The following is a 23,460-nucleotide window of genomic DNA, read 5'->3' as shown; positions in this document are numbered from 1 at the left end:
CAGTGAAAAATTCAGAAATGAAATATTTGGAATTCATTTTGTTTTAAATAGAATAAAATCCTAAGAAATAGCCAACAGTTGTGGTTTCACTAGAGGCTTCATATCCAAAATAATTTTGCAATGGTAATTGCAAGGTATATTTGCAACTTGGTATATTGAATCACTGGTATTCAAATTTAGCAGAAATGGGTCTCCACGCTAATGAAGTCAACTGAAAAATAGTCAGATTTTATTTAGCATCTAATTTATGAAATAAACCCTTGTGTACTTCCAGAATAAATGCCCGAGACTGTATTTTTTAGACACAAGGACTTAGAAACTTGCTCTTTTAAAAAACATATCAAGTAGCACTCTTCTGGAGTGACTTTAAGCTTTAAGCATTGCCAATCATCAAGGGACTGTGTTGACATAAAATTAAACCAAGCATGCAGACTCACTGACTTCTATGAAAGCTTTGATTAGCTGGTATCAAAGCTTTGTCATGTGTACCCCGGTTACAAAAGTCTACCACGACTCAGAGGGCTGTGCTTGTGCACAACGTGGGTCTCTAAGTCACAGATTTTATTAACCTTACATGTTGGGAAAGAAAACAAAAACAAAGCCTACAAGGATTCACCTCTTCACCTCCCTTTATAATAAAAGGGAATTTCAAAGGGCCTTGAAAAAGGAAGCATTCTCCTATTTTTATTTTTTTTAGGTTACATATGAATCAGTGAAGTATATTGCCAATAACTCCCTTCAGTAAGGATACCTTAACTTATATCAGCCCAGAAGTAGGGGTTTGGGTTGTTTTGTTTTAGAATTTTGAAACTAATAAGGGTTAACATCAAACTATATATATTTTTTTCTGTTGGTACAGAAGTAATCCATTGAAAATGCTCCTGGTTTATTTCCCAGTTTGTCATCTCCTCTAAAGATTACACAAAAAATTGTTAGACATATTTAAATATCAACAAAGAATTTACAAGAATAATACTAATGCAGTCCTATTGTTCCACTAGTCGGTAGGATTTTTAGATGTTAATTTTTAAATGATGATTTCAGTTAAAGGAAATAGAATGGCAGTTGTTCAGGCATTACAGCATCATAGAGAACTTACAGCGAGCAGTTATGATGCCAATATAAGTTATAGCTCTATCACTTGATATTAGTATATGCTGCATTCTGCAGTTTTATTTCCTTCTTGGAAAGCAAGTAGGATGTTAGCTAGGAAATTACTCTTATTGAGAAATACTGGAACTTAATTAGTATTTTGGATGACCCACTTGAAATGGGAATTATTGCATTTTTACATAATCCTATCTGGTGATATTAAAGCAAGATAATCAGCTTCTATGGAGATCAAGTATTCGTTGCAAACATACACATCTAGCTGGCTTATTAGTCTACAATTCACATGAGAATATTATCTAGACTTCAGAATGATGGGAATTTAGGAGCTATAAATCATGTAGGAAATTTTTAATATTTTTGTTTTACATAATTGGAACTGAACTGTAAGAGCTTTATGAACACTTTGGGAGAGAGTAATCATTTCACGGGTCTGTGAAGCCACCACAGTTGTCAAATCACTGATTTCTTTGTTGAGATTTCACACACAGATGTGAGAATATATTTAGCTCATTCAGTGATACAGAAATGGGACTCAGAGTATCTCTAAATCCCCTGTGAAAGAACTTAACTACTACAGAAAATTCCTATTTTACGCAAATTTTAGAAAGGCTAAAGAATTACAAATTGTATTTGGGTGAGGAAGTGAATATTTGTATTTAACATATCACCCCAGAGGAATATATTTGGCAAAAATACTTTTCCTTGAGTGTTCTTTTGTAGTTTGCCATTATTAAATATGCAGAACAAAACATCAAGAAGCATAAAATCATCTTTATCCTTATAAAACATCATTATTAGGGAATGATATAGTTACATCTTCTTCTGACAATATCTTCAGAATACTGCAGAAATTCTCTTTTTGCAGAAATCTAGCATTTTAAAGAAGGAATCAAAGATCATAACCAGTAGATGGCAACTAGATTTCAACAATAAGTAGATTTTTGCGTTAATATGTAATTGAAAAACACCACACTTTTCATCTAAGTTCTTGCTACAGTCACAGGATGTGTAGTTAGTCACCACAAGGTATTTACCACTGACAAATAAGTGTCTAATAATGAAAAAATGTATCAATAAAACTGTAATCAGCAACCTGCAGTAACTTAGAGATAACAGCCCTTTCACAACTAAGGCCACCCTCCCCCTGAGGTTTAAAGGTCGCACACTGCCGGTACACCTCCACCTCCCCTAGGGAAGGGCAAATGTGCCCAACTGTCAAAAGACACTTTTCATAACGAAACCTGCTGGTCTGTCAGCATGATGCTACTGCTTTTTTTCGTGAGTTGTAAGAGTCAGGGAGCACCACTTGGGAAGGGAGTTCAGAGGATGAAGTGAATGACACAAAACTCAAAAAAGGAAAGAACTATATCTGGTTAATCTTTTAATGTAAGAATGTAGTGGCAAGGACTTTGTTCATTTAAATTTGCTCTAATGGATGCTGATGAGCCTCACAGCCCAATCACCAGGCAGGGGGAGGCTATCCAAACTGTGTGCCAATTCTCATTAACAATTCTTCAGCTGTTAAGTGACTGACAGGGTCAGGAAAATTTGAGAGCAAAGCTTAGGGATTTTTCTGCTGAGAAAACCTGAAGCCTCCCAGCAAGGTGAGGGTATGTTATACTGGTAGATAAGTTGCTGGCAAGCTTCCTGTGGTACATCGTTCCCTACATGCCTCAGTCCTGTCAAATGGTAACTCTTCATCACTTGATGTCTTGATTCCTTCTTTGATAGCTGGTCTTGTCTGGTAGCAGCAGATGCTGAACATGCTGTCTTGTGCCTGGCACAGAAAGACAGGCTATAGTTGCCACAAGGATGTGGAGATACAATGCATTTGGTTGCTGACATAGCAGCAACAACTCTGTTGGCTGCACCAGGCTGTCATGGCACAGGTAACCACATTTTATTGCTTTAGAAAAACAGCTGTTGCCCAACCTGGGTTGGCTCTGGTCAGTAGGTACTTCACTTACAGCAAGATGCCTTACTGAAAAAGAGTTTTGTTGGAGCCCGGTGAAAGACTTAAGTGGGCACACAAATATCCACCAAGCCAAAACAGGATGGCTTATTTTTTTTGGTGCAAGGTCAGCATAAAACAATCACCAGTAGTATGAGAGACCAACAGCTTATGTTGTGATGTAATCGGTAGTCTGATGTACGTAACTACAAAAAGTCAATGCTTTTTAATAGGTGGGAAAAAAAAAGTTCTTCCTGACTTCTTTGTTTAGTAAAATACCTTTCCAGAAGTTGCTGATTAAGTTTGAACAGTCATCCCCATCAAATATGGGAATGTCTTCTCCATCTCTGATGTTAGCTATCTCTTTTGCCACAGCTCTGGTACTCTGGACCCACCTCTAAGTTGATCTAACATTCTAAGTGGCTGATTAGGAAAAATATAATTATTTTCTTTTTACCCCCTGCAGTAGTTTTCTCTTAGGTTAATGAGTTAATTCGCCTCACAGAAGCTCAAACAAGTGCCAGAGATGATGCAAGGGAAGTGGTGGGAATGCATGGCCCCTAGCAGAAAACAAGAGGGAAAACAAGACCTCTCCCTTCTGGCAGTGCAAGCTGGTCGATCGGTGTTCTTCCCTAGAAGAGTCTCAATGCTCAGTCTGAAAGTTGGTCAATCATGGCTTAGACTGATGACACTGGGGGCTATTCCAGGAGATTTTGAAATGAGACACTAAGATACATAAATACGTGAGACTACTAATGAGCTGTTTGATTAAGCCTACCTTAGGCTGGATAATCATTGTTCAGAACAAAAATATTTTACAGTTGTAATAGTTTTAAACAAAATCACGTTGAAAGTGAAAGAATTGTAAGAGGTAAAAAAAAAAAACGAAAAACACAGACAAGACCCAGAGCAATCTCTCAAATTCACAATGCATGCTATAAAATTATGAGTTTCCTACTCATTATAATGACAAAATATGATTTGAAAATACATATGCTACAGGCTTAATTTCACAGAAATCCTATTAACATAGCATAAATGAAACAACAGTTTAAACAATCCTTTAAAATTCATACCTAACTTTTTAATTAAGGGGGGGTCCCCACATTTTTCCCAAGAATAAGGACTACTATATCTTTCAGAAATGAAGATCTAGAAAAAATTAAATGACGTAGTAGCAGGATCAGCAAACGCATATTTGTTGAAATACAAAAAGCATACAAACAAAGTGTCACATTAGCTCTCTGTAGCTTTTTCCACTCTTTTTTTGCATCTGAATTTTCATTCCTTCTACTGTAGCTTTTGATAGCACTCATGAATAGCAGTAATTGTCCAGGATCTCTGTTTTAACTCTCCTTTTCTTCTTTGATGTGTTTGATAGTCGAAACTGACTGCTAACATCTGTCAATCAGCTGAGTATAACAGCACCCCCTTCTGGTTTCAATAGGGTGAGGTGTGGAATCTGGAACTCCCATGTAAGAAGATACCTGTATAGGGAAAACAGGATAAAAAATGAAGATATTCTAAAGCTAAGTATTTTAGACATATAAGAAATAGGCAAAGGAAGATTATTGCCACCATGTTAGTACAACCTATTCAATTTCAGGAGCTGAAGAGCAATTTTAGAACCCTTCTCATGGGCCATAGGGTAGCTCTTTGCAGGTGTGGTAGGCAGCATGTCTTCAGCCCTGAATGCAGTGGCAGCTCTCCAAATATCTCCTCAGACAAGGACTCATTTGATAGAAAGCCTCCTGTCCTCCTGCTTCCTCCTCTAGCGTGGGCATAATGGCTAATGCTCTGAGTACCCGGCTGGTCTAGGTAACCTCCTATGCTGCCTAAGCAGCCATTTTTCATCTCTTCTGATGCAAACATGGTGGGTGGAGAGAATTATCTGATGGGCCAACTCTGTGCAAGAAATTAGCCCATCCTGTTTAATTAGACCACTACTTTGGTCTAGGAACTCCTTTATGATCTCAGTACCAGTATCTTTAAATTTGCTTAGATATTAGAAAGAGGTATCCCAGACTCTGCAACACCATGCTACCACTGTGTTTTGCCATACCGAGCTGTATAGAGCCTAAATGTGAATTGTTTCAGAACTCCTCTTTCAATTACATACAGTACTGCCTGGTCACTTTATGTATGTGCTTTTACTTCGAAACACTGGTTACAAACAGAAATTCACTGTGACACAGGTCACACAGGTGCCACTAATCAACACAACAATCAAATTATAATCAGCCATTTCTGCCGAAGACCAGAAAACCACACCAAATAAGTAATACCACTGAGACAGACTGAAACCAAATCTGATCCCACAAGCTGAAGAACAAAAGTAGGTGTTCAGATGTCTCTGTATAGATTAGCTTACTAGGATGAGGGCTTTTTCTTTTACTGTTTTCTGTCAGGTAATGCTTGATATACTTTAGTTTTCAAAAGCAATTCATTCCATGCCACATATATGCGCAAGAAGAGGCACTGGGCATGCTTAATACGTATCCTTCCATCGCGTTACATGGTAAGGGAGCATTATTTCTGGCATAGATACAACTGCAATGGTAATGGAGCAGGGAAGGGGAGAGTACTGAAGTTTCTAGTCTGTTGCCTGACTGGGAAAGCAGACTGAACAGATGGTGTCAACTACAGTCTTTCCCTCCAAAAATATCATCTGCACAGATAAATTCACACCTGAATATTGTCATTTACAAGATCCCATTTTCTTCTGCTGGATGTTTTGAAGGATCTAGTCCATGCTGTTTCATTTGCACTGCGATGTCAAATAGGTAATCGTAACACTCACACCTAAAATTAAAAGGAAGAATATGTGAAATGTAAAGTTAGGCTCAAGTCTTACCACATTTTCTGAAAGTTATTAGTTTTCTTTCTTGAACTGTACACCACCAATGTGATGGTCTGTCTGGACAGCTGTTATAATTTATTTCTACCACTGCTATGTGGTGAGTGAGCAAGGACACCCTGGTGCCCAGCATTTTTGCTATGTGAACTTGATCTGTTGCACTTCCATCAGCAAATGAAGAATGCAATACCCCCCAGAAAAAGGACTAGGGAAGACTGGGAACAATATTGGTAGAAGTCAAGCAAAAGCAGAGATTGTCTTCAGGTTTCATACGGGAAGGGACTTGCCTGTGTAAAAGGCAAACATGGGGAACTCTGTCAGTCAGCACTGATTAGAAAGAAAAATCAGGGAAATCATGGATGAAACCATTACCAAATACATTCAGTGAGGCCAGAAATTAATGAATGTTCTGAATGATTAACAATTAACAGAAATACAAGTAATATTAGGGTCATTAAAATTTTGAGGTATAATGGCAAAATGTACCATATTTGTAAATTGTACTCACATTGTTTTGGCTTTTTCCCATGTTTCTCCCCATACATAAACTCCATGACGTCTGACCAATACAGCGCAAGAATCTGGGTATTTTTCCATTGCTTTTGCCATTCTTTCTTTGAGATCCTTCTCTTCTGGTGTATTCTCAATAATGGGAACCACTAGTGTATCATCGTATCTAAGAGAAAAATAGATGTTTATATTTAAAAAATGCTATGTTTGGAAGCGTGATCTATCTTATGCTTTAGCTCTTCCATAAGGAAGAGATTCTCTTTGCATAAAGATGTTGAATTCTTAACACTACAGAGTTTTAAGCTCTTCTCTTGTTAGTCGCACTGTAACATATGAACTCCAGAGATATCTCCCACTCCCAAACTTATGCCATGCTGGCAATATCTGAACCGCACTTGAGGCAGAAAAAGAAAATAACACTTTAATGTATTAGGTGTAGTTGTTTGTTCACATATCACTTTGTTGGGTCCCTTTACAACTTTTTCAGACTCTCTTCATCCTGTATTGGCATCACCTACAAGCTTGATCTCAGATTAAATTATTCAAAAGAATCACATCATGAAGAAGGAAATTAAGCTGTTTGCTGGAGACCAGAAAAAAATTAATTTAGGTAGTCCAAAAAGCCCCTGGAAATAAGATTGTCCTTCTAAGGCATATAAATAGAAAGAGTCAACACATGAAAAATAAATTCTTCTCTGTGATAGAGTGATTGGTGGGCTATATGTGATCTTAAGAGAGCCTGAGAACCCCAGTTCCAAAGACAAGATGATGCATGTTATTCAATGGAACTTGCCTAACAGTTTCTTGTGAAGGAGGACTGGGATATTTGGCATTGCTTGAACCTTAATTAACACTGGCAGAAACTTGTTTAAATAGTTTTTAATAAGTCCCCAGTTCACATGCAGATTTATCACTGAGATCTCATAGATATTTCATGAGTGGATGCTAGTACAATTTTTAAAAAACACAGAGGGGAAGCAATGGTAAAAATAATATAGCCTGTACTTCATATTACATATTCACAAAATTAAGAGGTCTCATCCCTTGCAGTTTTCTATGCTGATGCTTTTCCCAAGGAAGCCTAAAAAATACTGAGTGAAGAAAACTTAAGTATTTATAGGTTTACTTTGACTCTCATATATTCTGATTACTTAAAATTAGATTTGGAGTGTTTGCTACTAGTAATGACATCAGCTAAGGGATTGGTTTCCTGCTTTCTAGTTGGACCTGAGTTTGGAAGCTGGTATAAACACCATAAACTGATTCCCAATCATAACCTTGTTAGTAAGATTTACAGAATGATAGAATGGCTGAGGTTGGAAGGGACCTCTGAAGATCATCTAGTCCAACCCCCTGCTGAGCAGGATCACCTAGAGCATGTTGCACAGGATGGCATCCAGGCGGGTTGTAGTATCTCCAGAGGAGTCTCCACAACTTCTCTGGGCAACCTGTTCCAGTGCTCTGTCACCCTCACAGTAAAGAAGTGCCCTCTCATATTCAGCCGGAATTGTTATCTATAAAACCCATGGAAGACTCTGAATGAGTTAAACTAAACAGATATCAAGTATTTTACTGAAAGATAAGGAACCCGCATTCAGTTAAAACTTTATATAAAATACTTTGAGACAATCTGAGACTTTCAAAGCTATTTACTACAGATCTAGTTCTCTGTCTAGAGAAGTCAAAGGTAAAGTTATTCTGGCATCTCTAGGATCATATTTAGGCCAAGAAATACTTCTGATTATCCTATCTGTAACATTTTCCTGGATAGCTTCCAGAAAAGGTTTATGCAATTAGAAAAAATATATTCTCAATATCCCCTGTTGTTGTTGTTAGTATTTTTTTAAGATCCTATCCTGCACTATAGAATTTCTTTTGAATTCAATGTGCATTCTGGTGTGAAGTAAGACAACAGAACTGATCTAGGGTGGATGAACATGTACTTAGCAAACATGAACTTAGCAAACGTAATCTGGAGCTTTGCTTTCTTTATTTTTTCTGGTAAATTCGTAGGATGGCATAAGACAACTTGTAGATATGGAGCATAATAAATACAGTGTTTCCTGACTAACATATAGGAATTTTTTAAAACTCACAATGCAAAACCAAAAAAAAAAAAAAAGAAACTGTTTCTGTTTTTTGTTGTTGTTGTTTTTAAACCAGTGTTGTTAGACAATTCAGTATAAAGGATGTCTTTTACTAGGAAGTTTTGCCACATGAAAAATACAAATGCTAATGCTGTCAAGAAGGGGAAAGCTGGCAAGTCAACCAAAACTGAATAAAATATGCCTAGGCATAAAATCACAAGTCAAACATATTGCTTGCTCCCTTGCCAAAGGGCAATTGTTAGTTACAAAAATTAACATCAAAAAGTGGAAAGAATTTAGCATTTCAATTTTTCATCTAATTGTCACATATTATATAAATGTTGTTTGCTGGTCTCAATTCAACGCTCTGTGGGTGGAGTCCTCAAAACAAGCCATCACACATAATTTGGAATAACTCAGCACTTACCTCAGAGCTCATCCTTGAAAAGTAATAACATTATCTTTAATGAGCTGTTTATTCTGAATTTTCTTTCAAAGTCTGTCAAGTAAAATCTGAAATCCTCTACTCTCTTAACTTGCCCTAAACTAGCACAGGCAATGATATGTGAAGTCCACCCAAATGCAGTTTGTGCTTTATCAATCTAACCTAATGTTGGCTGGCTACAATTTCAGTTTAACATTGTATAGATGTGTTAACATCTCTGTTCTTGAGGTATTTGTTGGGACATGGCTCTTTATTTGGTTTGTTTCTGTAGCTCAACAGACCACAGGAACTTTGACATTACAAGATTTTATCTAAGATCTCTTCCATAGGCTTAAGACCTTCGTAGGGGAAGCCAATGACTGATTTATTCCAGAGGTCTTGTTACTACTTATTCCTAATACTTTATATTATACACTTGAACACACATAACTCAAATTACTTGTCATCTATTTATTTTGCTGAAAACAAGCAATCAAATAGCATGCCTCTGTTCTTAAAGATATACCGGTAATAGCCTCCTGAAGTACACTTCTGTATTCCTTTTATCATCTCCTGATGGGTAATAGTGAACTCACTCCCTCGGTAAAGAAGGGTAGCCATAACAGCAGCCTTGGAGTGAGTATGGATCACTGCGCCTGCTCCTAAGAAGAGAAAAAGAAGAAAAATACATATTTTATAATTTTAAAATACATCTATTAAGAACATTTTATTCACATGCTTCATACATTTCCTTTGGCTAGGCATCGTAGCAAATGGTGATCTACTGTAGTAGAAGAAAAAATATACAGCAGCCTAAATAAAGGTAGGAAATAATTACTCATCTATAAAGGATAATTACAGATTGTCTTGTGGTACCCTTGTCAAATTTTAGTTGGTGACAAATTCTACGAGAAAAACTACTTGCACAAAAGCAAAGAGAAACATTCCTCGTATATTTCTTTAGGTACTGCAAAGACTAAAACACTCTAAGTTCATCAGAAATCTGTGATTCTAGAGAATTTCCAAACTTATTTGTGAAAGATTAAAGACTTTATGCAAGTAGTCTTCCTCAATAATCCACTGATTCTCTGAAAAATTATTTATTGTTATCTTATTGTACCATGACAGAAAGATAGATAGACAATAATTATAATTTACTTTACTAATACGGCTGCAATGTTGCCAAAAAAATACAAGTTTTCCTCAGGTACAAATGCAAGTTTCTTGTGTAGGAAGATGAGCTGAGATACCCTAAACCCTTTGTATAATATCAGATGTAATCTTACACAATAGCAAAAGCTGTCTATTACTGTCCATCTGCAGATGTTCCAGTACAGTCATGCCAGAGAAATGCACAGAACATTATTTGCAGCCCAAATCCCCCAATAGCTTTTCCCAAATGTATGATTGCAAGCCATACTGCTACCTAAATGTACTAAGCAATTGTAACAACTGAGCTTTTTTTAACATCTCTGACACCAGAAAAGGAAACAGAACTGGAAACTGGCAGTGTGATTACAGTCACTATGTGATTAAAGAAAAGTTTCATACTTCTTTCACCTATCAATAATTTAGAGCCTTTAACCATAGCCAAAACTTGTAAAAGGATATCTTACACCTTGCAAAATGTGTACACACCCCATTCCCTCCTGCAACTACACTAAATTAACAGACTGCACTAAAAATCAGTGCTGAAAAGATGATGATCACAGGTATACCTACATAAGAAAGTGTAAATGAGACTCATGGGATGTTACCACAGATTACCTTCCGCTGTATGTGTTCCTGTACAAATTAATTTATTTTGTAGTTTCATGGCTTTTGTGTTTGTTTTTTTTTTTTTTTCCTCACTGTGACTTTCATGTATAAAGAATCTGGTACTGAATTTTGATTTTGTGTGTGTATATATATAGTGTTTCAGTCATCATTGAACCAAAAAGATTTGCTACGTACCTCTCATAGTGTAGGCATTCATAAAAAGAGGTGTGCACTGGCTTTTCTTTAGTTTCTTGTGTGGTGGGGGACCACTGATGTCCTGCTCATTCATGTCACAAACAAACATATCTTCTGGCTGTAAGACAGAAAATATTGTTACTTGTGATGCTTGACCAGTTTTGTCTTCCTTCTAGGGAAATATATACATATATGAATGCCACGTATTTATTATAGCATGCAATTTTAACCTTGGAAAAAGTTAAAAGATTAAAAGATTAGGAATTTAAAAGTTATTCTAGCTGCTAACACTAATTATCACCACTGTAAAGTGAGTGAATATTAGGCACTCTTTTATTCAGACTGCTGTAGAGCAGATATTTGTAAAACTAAAAATTTCTAGGAAAGGAGACATCTATCTAAATCTATCAAAATAACAATCGTCTAACATCTATCTAAATAACAATCAATATACAAGGAAAAGTAGGAACTTATTCAAAAAAAGAAATGTAGATGTACTTTTCCTTTAAACTATTAAGAACCAACAAAGGAAATAAATTAAAACTAAATATATTTAACTTGTAAAACTATGTATTTTTAACCTTGCTTTTAGTAGCTTTACAGGAATGTTACCTTTGCATCAATCAGCTACTCATCATAGTAGAGAATTGTTCACGGTAGAAATAAAACTGTTTTCTAATTTAAAAAAAAATCAGCAGGAAATATAGTCACAAGAGATCACCTTGCTCATTATGCTCAGTCCACTGCTGCTGCCAGCGAGGAACAAAACATGACCATCTTGTCATATTTTTTGCTTATCTTGCTAATGTTCCTATCGGGCACTATGCAAGTTTCTACCAGTGAAGAGATTCCTTTCACTTATCATTGTATTTTCCCTCAGACCTGTAAAATAAATACCTGGGGGAGTTCCTGCTGTCATAAAATAGTTATCATTTACCATTTCCCCCTCCACTTATATTTTGGTATTTTGCTGTTTCAGGGAAGGAATAAAATAGCCAAGATCACCTTTTTGAGGTGCAACCCCATCTTTTTTCTGAGAAGACCAAGAGAAAGATTAGCAATCACTCAAATGACAAGAAATAGACAGGAGGTGTTAATGCTTAGTTAGATAGGTGTTATTGAAACTGTAGACAGATATCTATACAGCCATTTAATCTTGAAAAAGAAAACAGCTGGTCTAGAGTAACTTTCAGTCTTCTGAGTTAATTTAGTCTTGATGATTTCTCCGTTTTAACCCACACTGGCCACTGAAACGAACATTGGGTTGCTAGGTTATCCGAGTACTTAAATAAGGAGAGAACTCCACAGTTATTACAAGAACGCAATGAATAGTATAGTAAGTGTCTAACTTTACATAAGGAAAAATGAAACACTAAACAAAGGTACTTCCACCCATCTCAAAATGAGGTCTGAGGTAAAAATAATGTTCAACATACCTGTATTCTTTCCTTCTGGACTCCTGAAGGAGCGATGTAGATTTCATTCCTAAGGAAAGTTACAGACAGGAAAAACTATAAAACACACATCTATTTAACTGCATGGGCATCATAACTGTAGATACATTCAAAAGGAAATAGCAAATCTAGTCTGTGAAAATTTAACAACTTTCTTGCTCCTTGAATATAGTCAGAGGTAGATGTTTGTTTTTTTTTAAAGGCAAGTGGATCATACAAGGGCATATCAATTCTCTAGCATACATGAGTACCAGACAGTGTTTTCAACTTGTTAAGAAATCTGAAACACATGCAGGAAATGCAACTTTGTTTTCCCTGTAAAGGAAAACACACAACTTTCATCTACATTAAGTCAGAACTCTACACCTCAGAATTCAGAACAAAAAATTGTACAAAAGAAACTGCAATCAGATACCGACCTGTAGCAAAACTACTACTTAAAAATCAATAGACTACCTATAAACAGTATAAATTGTCTACTTTATTATACAATATAAATATTTTCATTTTTGTTGTAACTGTCTAGTTTATATAGTTTTAAAATGCATTTATATATTTGCATTTGTTAAAAATCAAATTCAATGCAATCAAGTGACAAATTTAAGTAGAAATTCATCACTTCTTGCAAGTTTTACACAAATAAAATCTACAAAAATTGATTTAAATGATTTTAAGATGGCATCTGAAATATTTTCAATAACAACAAAGAAAATCAGATTACTATCTCTTATACATGTAATCACTATTTGGTTTCAACAGCAATGTATTAAATTCAGGAGCGCAGAGACATCTAGTGAATAATTACTCAAGTTACAGACATAGCTAAGAAGCATGAGATGTTTATTTATTTATTTTCCACTTGTTTAGAAATTTGTCATGCAAGGAAAATCTGCTGATGAAATACAGACTGTGAAATACAGGATACCTGATGGAATTCTAGATCCACTTTTAATAATGCTATACCATATCCAAACTGGCATCTTTTTTCTGAGTAGATCCTGTAAATTGTGTGGTGAGTAATGCTGGTCAGGATTAGTTGGTAAGACTAGTTGCTAGAATTTCAGTTGAATTTCAGTTGCTCTTTAGCTATCTCCTGTGGAGCAATTCTAGGCTAGTCCACTCTTTGCCTCATGGCCATTCGTTTTGAAACATACCTACTGCTGCTGTAGGCATGAATACAGTTATAAAGATTACCACTCCTACCACAGTAAGATGATATACTGGTAGTAACTCAAATACGTATTTCAGTGTGGTCTGAGCAATAAAGTGATAGAACTGTCGAGGAACACAATGCTACGTTCCTTTATTCACTGTTGACAACGTTTGTCTTGTCACAATGAACATGAATTACACAGAAACAGCAAAGAAAATAGCCTACATTTAGCTACTGATGAGAAAGTAGCATTAGAAGGATCTTTCTGTAAGTGAAGAACTTTGAAAACAAGAATTAACCCTCTCATCATTCCTCTGATTATTTATTGCCATTGGTTTGTTTGCAAAATCTGGCAGGGAAGTGAAATGACCTGCTCAAATCTGATATCACAATAATCACTAATATCACTAATAATCACTAATACCACAAATATTGGTGTTTAGGGCTGTGTTTATTTGAAATATACATATATAATATATTTAAATGCTAATAGTTGTTTTCTTTCTGACATACACTGCATGGAAGGGTATATCAGAAAAATGAGGGATTGGTCACTTTCAAGTTACAGTGTCACAACGCCCCGTGACGCGATGGTGGCAGACAGACACTGTGAAAGCTATTTTGCAGCGATCATTTCTCTTTTTTTCAGTGGCCACTGAGAGGAGCTCTGTCTCCATTAGAAGCTTGGAAAGTATGAACAGGGGCTGATGAGCAAGTAAAAAGCAAAGTGTTGCTCCTCGGATACACACCAAAAATTGTTTTGCTCTTGCCTGTTCTGCTTTAATTATATGCCAAGAATATCTCCTTAGAAATTATCTCAGTTGAACAGTGATTTCCTTAGTGAAGGAAATGTCTTGTCTGCGACATGTCTAAGGTGGGATTAATCTCATCTAACCAGAGGCATTTGATAGCCTGGTGTAACCTGATCTAGATTCCACAGTCAATGGAACGAAAAAGGGAGAATAGATTATTCTTTGAAGGCAATTCATCTACCTTAAAGATAGAAAAAGGACAGAATAAAGAAACTCTCTGAAGTTGCCTGTCCTTCTCCACTGAAGGAACCTCAGTAATTAATTCAGGCTAGACACCTCCTTTCTGTATGGTTAAATTTGTGGTATTGTTCATTTCCCTTTCTACCTTCTTACACGTGCTTGACAGTCAAACATTTGTCATGGAACTGAACTGCCCTCACCAAACACTAAATACAGCTACACTCTCTCTATACCCATCATAGAATGATTTGGGCTGGAAGGGACATTCAAAGATCATCCAGTTTCTTTTTCTTCTGTCTTTACTTACCCATGTTTCAAGCTGATTCCTCCACCAGTTCCTGTTACCCAGCCTAAATCATAAAACAGTCTGCAAAGTTCTGGGATAAGGTTTCTTGGATGCAACTTTTCCTGCAAATAAATTAAAAAAATAAATTAAAAGGTCTCATAAACATCACAAAACCAAGAATTTCAATTCTGAAACATAGTTTAAAGGGGTAGTGCTTTCATACTGCAGTATGACAGTCTAATTTACACTTACGAACTTCAATGACAAAATGAATGTGTTTTTGTACAATGTCCTTTTCGCTTTGTTGGGGCCATTCACACCTTGAAACAAACAAAACTCTGAAATAAAATATGGCTGCTTATCCTTCACAGGAATAGTCTCATCTCAAATTTATCCAAGTGCAGTGGCCCACGAGTATTACCAACAAGATCACATCATAGACTATATGGAAAATAAATGTATATAACTTCATCCACTTTGAAAAGCTCTACTGTTTTTCCATTGTATCAATTTTCTGTATGCTTATTTTGCTAGCTTTGAAATGTCATAGTTTAATTATGAATTATAATATGATTTTATGCATACTTATTATAAATTTCAGTAGAATATAATTTTTAAGCTGTTAATATTATTTTACACAGCAGTCAAAAATACCATAGAAAAGATAGGCAAATTATTTGATGAACTTCACATTCCTGCATTTTTACAATGTGAGGTTACCTCACAAGCAGTTTAGCCAGAAGGCAGATTGTGTTATTTTAATATTTCTTTCAGAAGGAAAAAGGTTATTTATTTTTTCCACATTCCATTGTTTATTATTATACTACTTATATTACACATATAAATACACACTTATATACAGATATATACATCTATCTATCTGCCTATTAACCAAAGGTACCTGTCATGGCAAAGATACATTTGTCATTGACCTAAACCAGAATGGCTTTACAGTACAAGAGAAAACTGTTTATTGGAAATTCTAAACATTTCTTTGCACTGAACATATAAAACTCAGAAAGCTGTACATAGCAGGTACGTAACAGTCTTTGGTAATTAAGTATTGGAAAATTTAAGATCTTGAATGTTGGAAATATTTGTATGAGAAAAATAACCAGGATATAAAGAGAAAATTGTGAGATACAGACTTTAATTCAGTGTGCTTGAATTTACACATTTGCATGTTGACTTGAGTATTTCTTTTATCTTATCTTAGAGAATAAAAACCATCAAAGCCTCCCTGATTTACCAGTGTAAAAACAAAAATTATATGTATTTTCACAAAGATCCTGATATAATTGAACCCTTCAAGTAATGGATAAAACAGCAGAGAAACAGAGAAGTACTTTCACATAAATGTATCTTCCTGGAATGGGGTAAGACTTGTAAGTACAACACCCCAGTAATAGAGCTGGTTTTGCTTCTTATATGAATGTGTGACAGAAATCAGCAATTAACACGTACTTCCTGCACTGCCACTGTTTTCATCAGAAAAAGGATCAATTTTAGGAAGGCTATTTTGGGAAAAAAAGACCCATAGGTCATCAAATACTGACCCTGGATACTGCAGCAAACTCTTGCATAATTCATTGTATATATTAAAATATGTATGTAAAGTCTGATCAATACTTCAATTTAGCAGTGTAGCACCACATTCTTCAATGACACTTCTTTATGAAGATGTTATCTTTAAAGAATTGGCCTTCACTTCAAATGCTAATCCTGCCTGCTCTGTTTCTGTTCTTTAGAGTCTCCTTCAATATATTTAAAAAATAAAAATAATGGGTCCCCATTCTGTTGTTCTAACTTGTTACAGACTGCCACAAACTAAGTCCCATGACGTCTTGTTTTGACTTTCATTCAACATGACATCACTGACTAGTTCTAACCCATGAATACGCTGGAATTTTTCATTTCAAAGAAAAATTACATCTATCCCTTCTACTTTTGATGGAAGAAACTCCTATTAAACAGGTTTATATTGCCCTTATTTATTGAATGTACACAGCTGTGAAAAAATCTATTATAACATTCTTCCAATTGTTTCAGATTTTCCCTGTTTGGTGAATCCAGACATTTAGCACAAAAGTCACATTCATAGCAGAATATACGTGCTTTTTGCCACTTTAAATCATTAGAAATATTTTTTTTAAGTTCAAATTCAGGAGCTACTTTCATCAAAAACATAAAAATAAGTATCATCCAGAAATTTTGACTATTTTTCTGAAGAACTCCAGAATCAGAAATCAATCCTCAGAGTTTAATATTTTTGCAGGATAAGTGGATACTGATTATAACCACAAACTACCTGAACAGAAATATTGTTGTATTTCATGTTTAAAATTACTGATAATAAAGATGACACTCCTTTTCAAAGCTAAAAAAGGTTATTTACTGTAAGTACACTTGGGAGTGAACTTGTGACAGCAGAAGGCAACCACAGGATCACTCTTTGTCAAATTTCAATGAACAATACTTTTTAAACTGACTTTTAAGTTGAAGGATGGATGGCACTTGGTTTTCTCTTCCTTAGGTCTCCAACTCAGGATCTAGACCACTAGTTTTCTGACGCAGTCACTGTGGGCAATTTAGCTTCTTTGCTGCTGTGCTGTTATCATCTTGACCTGAGCTTTCCACAAGATATTAGGTATGAAGGAAAACTTCACAAATTTTCATGAGTTAAAAGAAGTGACTGATTTTTCAATCCATTATTTTTTTAATTTTTTTTTTTTTGAAAACAAGTTTGCTGGTAAGTTTCAAAACAGAAACTGACTGGAAGTATTCACTTAAAATATAGACTATTTCCATCAGTAATTTTTTTTCAGAAAACGATTATTGTACTCTGCAAAAAGACTGTGGTTGCTCAAGGAAAATTGGCTTTTTCCTATTTTATCCAAATTATTATTCTTGGTACTATTAAAACTAAAAAAGTGATATCATGTAAATCTAACATAATGGAAATCAAGGTGGCCCCAGGCTACCTGTGGAAAAAACGCATTGTAAAACTCAACTAAAGCGTGGTTATTTCAGGATATTACAGTAAATAAGCAGTACCTTATATATTTATATACAGATATATATATACACAGATGCACACATATGTATGTATATCTCCCTCACAAATTGCTTAAAAAAAATATGTAGTCCTGAGAAAGAAGCATAGATGGAGTCATATAGCTGGTATTTCACACTGACATGTAGCAAATCATTATTTCTTGGAACAGCTAAGTTTAACATGGATCTGTGCTACACTATGTATAAAGTAAGAAAAGTAGCATAAGTTTGTAGATTTCTGATTAAAATCTGTCTATAGCAACTTGTTAAATAACCTAAGTAGCAAAAATAACGTAATGATCCTTTATAAAAGTTTTCCTATGACACCTTCAAAACCATATGGGGACTTTATAAATCAGAAGAGATTTTTTTCTTTTAAGTGAGAAGAAGAAATACTTGCAAGGGAGGTTAGAAGGCAGTGTGGTGAGGATCCCTGCACTGCCTAGAAGCCTCTAGCTGCCAACGCTTACAGTGAATTCCGGCTGGAATTGGTCATTTATTTATTGCACGCCACTTTTACATTTTATTACAGCAATTAGAAGCTGTAAAGAGTTTTAAGAGGCCGGGTGCTTGGCAGCTGCCCCCCCGGCCAGCCCCGCGCTCCCACCAACGCCCCAGCCCCGCCGCCCGTTAGCGCTGCCCCCAACGGCTGAGGCGAGGCGAGCCCGGCCCCGCCCCAACGGCCGGGGCTGCGCGCGGCCGCCCGTTACCTGCGCGCCGTCGCCCCCGGGCCCGCAGCCGTTGGCGGCGGCCATAGCGCCCAGCCGGGGGGCCTCGCACGGGGCCTCGCACGGGGCACCGGGACACGGAGCACGCCCCCGGGCCGGCGCTCGGCGCAGGCAGCGCAGCGGGCAGCCCCGGCGGCGGGGCGGGGCGGGGCGGGAGGCGAGGCAAGATGGCGGCCTCCTTGTGGCGGAGCCGCGGCGGGGCGCTGAGGCTGCTGCTGGCCGGGCGGCCGGCCCTGGGCGCCGCCGCCGCCCGCGGGGGCTGGAGGCTGCTGCACGGCTCCCGGCAGCGCCGCGGTGAGTGCTGGCTGCGGGCGGCCCGCCGGCCTCGGGGCCGGGCCGGTGGGGCCGGGCCGGGCCGGGCCGAGCTGTTAGCGAGCGCGTTTCGGCAGCTTTCTGATAAGAGCTGCTCCTGTCTGTGACCAGATGCTCTGTGTTTTTCAATGCGAGTTTAGGAGTCAAACGTAGGGTTTATACTGAAATGCTGTTCTTAATTCCAAAGGTGGATTCTTGGCCTCAGCGCCGGGTGAGGGCTGCCATGCTCAGTTCCTGTGGTGGTTTGGTGTCCCATCCTGATGAATGCGCCTTTGTAATTTGCTGCTAGTTCTCCAGTATACATTGTCAGTGTTACATTTGGTAACTGTCTCAACAGACCTCAAGTTTATGCATTTTTATAAATAACTTGTATCCTAATTCTCCTAGGAGTCCACATATATTTTCCTTTGTAGGACATATAGGATAGTAATATTCAAGTCTTTGGCATCTACACTTTTAAAAAACATTATCTAATAAACTTTTAGGAAAACTTATACTTTTCATTCTTCGCTGTAAACGATATGGAACTACACAAAACATAGAAACAGGCAGACAGATAAAGGAAAGAAAGAAAATGTAAGTACAGGTCAATTTCAAAGAGGTAACTCATCTACGCCTTGGAAAGAAAGCAAGAAAGCGTGCAGCAGAAATCTGGTGAAATTACCGGGAGTGAGCGTGTAGGAACAAATTTGGGAAGGTCAAGGTGTAAAGGTGATGCAGTTCTCGTCTTGCAGAAGTATCAAAGAAATCGTCTGTATGTAAATTAGTATGAGAAATAAGAGTTAGTCAGTTACACAGTGAAATGTACCAAGAGCAAACCAGGTATTGCCGCTGCTCTTTTGGTTAAGCCTTCACTGAAAAGCTAAGTCAATGCACAAAGCTGTTGGCAAAGGCTGGACTAGGTGAAGGAGACAGGCTGTTCAGGTAGGTTAGGTGTCATTTAAGCAGGTGAACGTTGGGGATGTTCTCCATAATGTTTTGGCTATTAGCGGGTAAGTGAGACAGTGGGAGTGAACCAAGATGCTTATGTATATGGCATGTCACTCATGCTCCTGCGTCACACCAGGGGTCTTTCTCACTGCAGTTTGGCTTGGGCAGTGCAGTAGTGTGGCACCTTTCTGGAAAACAGTGAGGGGTATCAAGGAGAACAGTTTCTCTTTAGTTGTTTTTCTGACATTTAATTCCTGGTCTTTGTATACCTTTTGTCTAAATATATGCCTAAAGACTAGATGATGGTTTGGATTTGCCTGTAAGCAGTATCTGTTTATAAAAGCTTTATTTTTATTAAAAGCAATAGGATAGCTCTTTCCCTCTTAATTGGTAATTGCAACCCTGTAGTCCAGCTAGGGGCAAGGGCTCTGTGATACCTTGTGACATCTCTCTTTTGTCCTGCTGGCAGGCCTTGCCAGTGCATTATGTTGCAGCGAGTAGAACAATGTTGCTTTAATCTATTTGTATTAAAGGGCATGATCTGCCTCCTGCCTGTGGAATATGAAGTATGTGCCACAGGATGACCTCCCTCCTATAGGGGAGGTCAAGGGGGGGGGGGGGGGAAAGGGTGATGGGAGCAAAAATTGGATAACTTCTGCTGTTGGTTTAACCCTCCGTTATCTCTTAGGTCACACTGTGCATCTCCATAAGCTGAAAAATGTGAAATTCCAGCAGTGTCTATGCGTAGGGTTTCAGATGTCTTTAATTACATTAGCTGAACTACCAATGTTTAGATCTGCTTCAAAATAGTGGCAAATTGGTATAAATTACTTAGGTTTGGACAGATAGTTGACCCTCTAGTAACTTTGTGGAGCTGCACAGTAGACTTGGTGTAAGGCCAGAGCACTGATGTACTTTCTTCATAGAAAGAAAAATAGAATGAACCTTTATATTAGAGGTCTGTCAATCTTTTCTTGCGTTAGTTTTTTAGTATTCCTTAATCTTATCATTTATGTCAGGTTGGAGTAAATCTTTGAAACCTGTTGTCACTAGGGAGTATTACTTAGGAAGTTGTGAAACAGCTCACCACTGGGGCGCGTTAAATCATTTTGTTTGTTTTGACAAAGCTGTAACTGTTTCCATATCAAAGGAGGTCAAACAAGGCAATGAACCAAAGTTATGTTGGATATGTTTAAGTACAAAATTCACTGTCACCAAGATTCTCAGGCTGTGGCTAATAGCCTATTACAGAGGTCTACTGGTCTGCTCTTTAGTTCATTAAATATACAGTGTAAAGATGCATTAAATCTCTTCAAGGAGAGGAGGAGGAGGAGGCAGAAATCTCATGCCCACATTTGACATAATTCTTAAAATATATCACCAAGAAAAATGCTCTTGGCTACATAGAGGGTTATCTTTAAAACAGTAGCTACAATTTATGTGAAGGTTTTCTGTTGTAGTTTTTTAGATCCTCCTTCATTTTTTAAAGTGAGATAAATGGTAAATGATAACACTTCAAACTGATAGCAGTAAAATTAGTGGATGGAGACTGGGAATTGAGAATTTTCATGTGCTTGGAGCTCTATGTTCTGTTAACTGAGTGAGCCCCATCTTTATGGGACTGTGTGAATTGCCAGAACTTTCTGTTTACATGCAATGAAAGAGCAACAATATTTACTTTAGAGCGCTTATAAGGACTGCTTTTATGGTACAGTGCAATTCCCTATGTGAATACGGTGATTCCTTTTCACAGAGTCATAGAAAGGCTCGAGTTGGAAGGGACCTTAAAAATCATCCAACTCCAACCCCCCTGCCATAGGCAGGGATGTCACCCACTAGGTCAGGCTGGCCAAGGCCCCAAATTACCCCAGACAGTAAGATGGATTTAAAAATGTATGCAACGTCCATGTAGGAAGATACGGAAAAATTTCAAGAGCTAACACCTAGCAACTACAAGTAAACTCGTATTTTCCTTTTAAGTTTTGACCTGTGATGTGTCTATATAACTCTTTCGGTTTGAATGCATTTGGTGATCAAAATATTTCCATATGCAAATTGTTTTGTAATCTAAACAGTATGCTGAACTTTCAGGTGAACGGTCTAGAAGAAAACATCTCAACAGTACAAAAGAAAACATCAACAGTTGTTTTGCAATACATTTTAAGTCTTGACTGACAATGCACAGAATTTTACAGCCAGATGTTTTTTTTCCAGCCTGGAATCCCCACATCACTCTGTGTCTATTTCATACCCAGAATACTAAATATAGAATTCTGTTATGAAGTAAAAGGTCAGCTACATTCCAAGTAGTAGTATAGGCCCTGCAAGTTGCAGTACATCTTCAAAGAAAGTGGAGCATAGGATTAGTTTTCACAAACTTAGGTTTTGTTATTACGGTTCCTAAATATTTTTGCAGAGCCATAACGGTAGAATTTTTATTTGTTTGTGACTATTAAAGGCAGAGTCGTACACCTCGCACAGTCAGTTTGAATGCTGCTCCTCATTTGCATTATCCATTATTGCAATGAGGCACAACAGTTTCTCATTTTCAGAGGATGCATTTTAATGCATGCCTCAGTTTTTGGATTCTTCCTTCTGCTTTGTCTCTGGTTTAGTTTTCCAGTACTTCGTATATGCTTGCTGCTGGATCTTGTCTTTTGATTCCTTCAAAGGACCAGAAGGGATTGTATGGATTGTTGTAGCTGCTCATAACAAGAAAGGGAAAATGTTATAGTACCCCAGATTTGTAGCTCAGTTTTGGGTTTATGCCATGGTATGGAGCATATAGTGGGGAATGGGTCAAGTAACTCTTTACTAAAATGAAAAGTATGACATGCTGTCTTTAAAAACATATATTTTTCTCATTAGAAATGTGGAATGCTTTCATTTTTTTCAGTGAAGGATGTCCAAGTTCTAGGTAGTCTTAGGTTTTTGTGGGATATGACTTCAAAGTAATTTTTTTTGTTTGTTTGTTGTATTTGATCATCAAAGTTGACTTATCAAGTTAGACAAATGAAATGGAAAGCATTTATTTACATCATGTAAATTTTCAAGTAATGTATTTTCTACTTGCTGTTACCTATAAATGTATTTCAGTGAATGTACATAGCATAAAGAAAAGTAAACTCATGCTTTAACTTAGAGTGTTACAAAAAAAATCATAGATAAAACATGATGTGGTAAATGAGCACAGATAAGAATTCACAGAATAATATACATTGTTAATGTAGATCATTTTAATGTGTATTAGTCCAAGATGAGAGCTTGTAAAAGAAACATTAAAAAAAAAAAAAAAAAAAAACTTCTTGGAGGAAGTTCAGATGAAGACTAGCAGTGTTACCCAGAACATTGTCTGGACGCATTTCTAAGGACTACAGTAATGAATAATGCAACCCTGACAAGTGTTTCAGTATCACAGAAAGAATGGAACAATTTCTAGGGCTGAGTTGGAAAAGGAAAATTACCCTGGGAATAGACAGCTGAAAGAAATATGTGTATTTCTTCATGCAGTCTTCTGGAAACATGAACCATGTATACACTGGGCTCATTTCCACAGTTCAAGAGTTTTGGGGAGCGCGACCCTGATTGTTTTGATGTCCTGGGGACTTTGGGGAATAGATAGCTCACTTTCTGCTCTCTGTGCCTCTTAAAATGGC

At 37.1% G+C, this 23,460-nt stretch overlaps 2 protein-coding genes across 3 annotated transcripts in view; one reads left to right on the top strand and one right to left on the bottom strand.

Moving 5' to 3' along the window:
- Nucleotides 1-1,575: 1,575 nt before the first annotated feature.
- APIP (APAF1 interacting protein) lies at nucleotides 1,576-18,678 on the bottom strand. Of its 2 annotated transcripts, XR_014585124.1 has the most exons (9): nucleotides 18,545-18,678; nucleotides 14,802-14,902; nucleotides 12,332-12,380; nucleotides 10,896-11,013; nucleotides 9,469-9,604; nucleotides 6,430-6,597; nucleotides 5,753-5,866; nucleotides 3,189-4,551; nucleotides 1,576-3,128 (listed from the first exon to the last, which is right to left on the bottom strand). XR_014585124.1 is itself a non-coding variant. In XM_083838447.1 (8 exons), the coding sequence occupies exons 1-7, from the start codon at nucleotides 18,587-18,589 to the stop codon at nucleotides 5,767-5,769; spliced, it is 717 nt and encodes a 238-aa protein (XP_083694573.1). In that variant the 5' UTR covers nucleotides 18,590-18,678; the 3' UTR covers nucleotides 1,576-4,551; nucleotides 5,753-5,766. The 2 variants fall into 2 exon arrangements, 1 of the variants encoding a protein (XP_083694573.1); XM_083838447.1 differs by having other exon boundaries at nucleotides 1,576-4,551.
- Nucleotides 18,679-18,705: 27 nt separating this feature from the next.
- Nucleotides 18,706-23,460, top strand: part of PDHX (pyruvate dehydrogenase complex component X) — a 48,784-nt gene continuing 44,029 nt past the window's right edge. Inside the window, exon 1 of the mRNA XM_083838442.1 lies at nucleotides 18,706-18,856. Coding sequence (XP_083694568.1) covers nucleotides 18,730-18,856 — 127 coding nt within the window. The 5' untranslated portion in view covers nucleotides 18,706-18,729. The remainder of the gene's footprint in view (nucleotides 18,857-23,460) is intronic.

This window comes from Anser anser, assembly GCF_964211835.1.
Source record: "Anser anser genome assembly, chromosome: 5".
NCBI classification, from domain to species: domain Eukaryota; kingdom Metazoa; phylum Chordata; class Aves; order Anseriformes; family Anatidae; genus Anser; species Anser anser.
This window is presented reverse-complemented; position numbering and strand designations above follow the sequence as displayed.

What these genes read in the sequence shown, in the direction of transcription:
- APIP (XM_083838447.1), bottom strand. Translation starts at nt 18,589, where the DNA reads ATGGCCGCCGCCAACGGCTGCGGGCCCGGGGGCGACGGCGCGCAG. An exon ending in CCGGGGGCGACGGCGCGCAG is followed by an intron (nt 14,903 to 18,544) that starts GTAACGGGCGGC and finishes ATTTATTTGCAG; the next exon opens with GAAAAGTTGCATCCAAGAAA. An exon ending in TCCAGAAGGAAAGAATACAG is followed by an intron (nt 11,014 to 12,331) that starts GTATGTTGAACA and finishes TCTGTCTTACAG; the next exon opens with CCAGAAGATATGTTTGTTTG.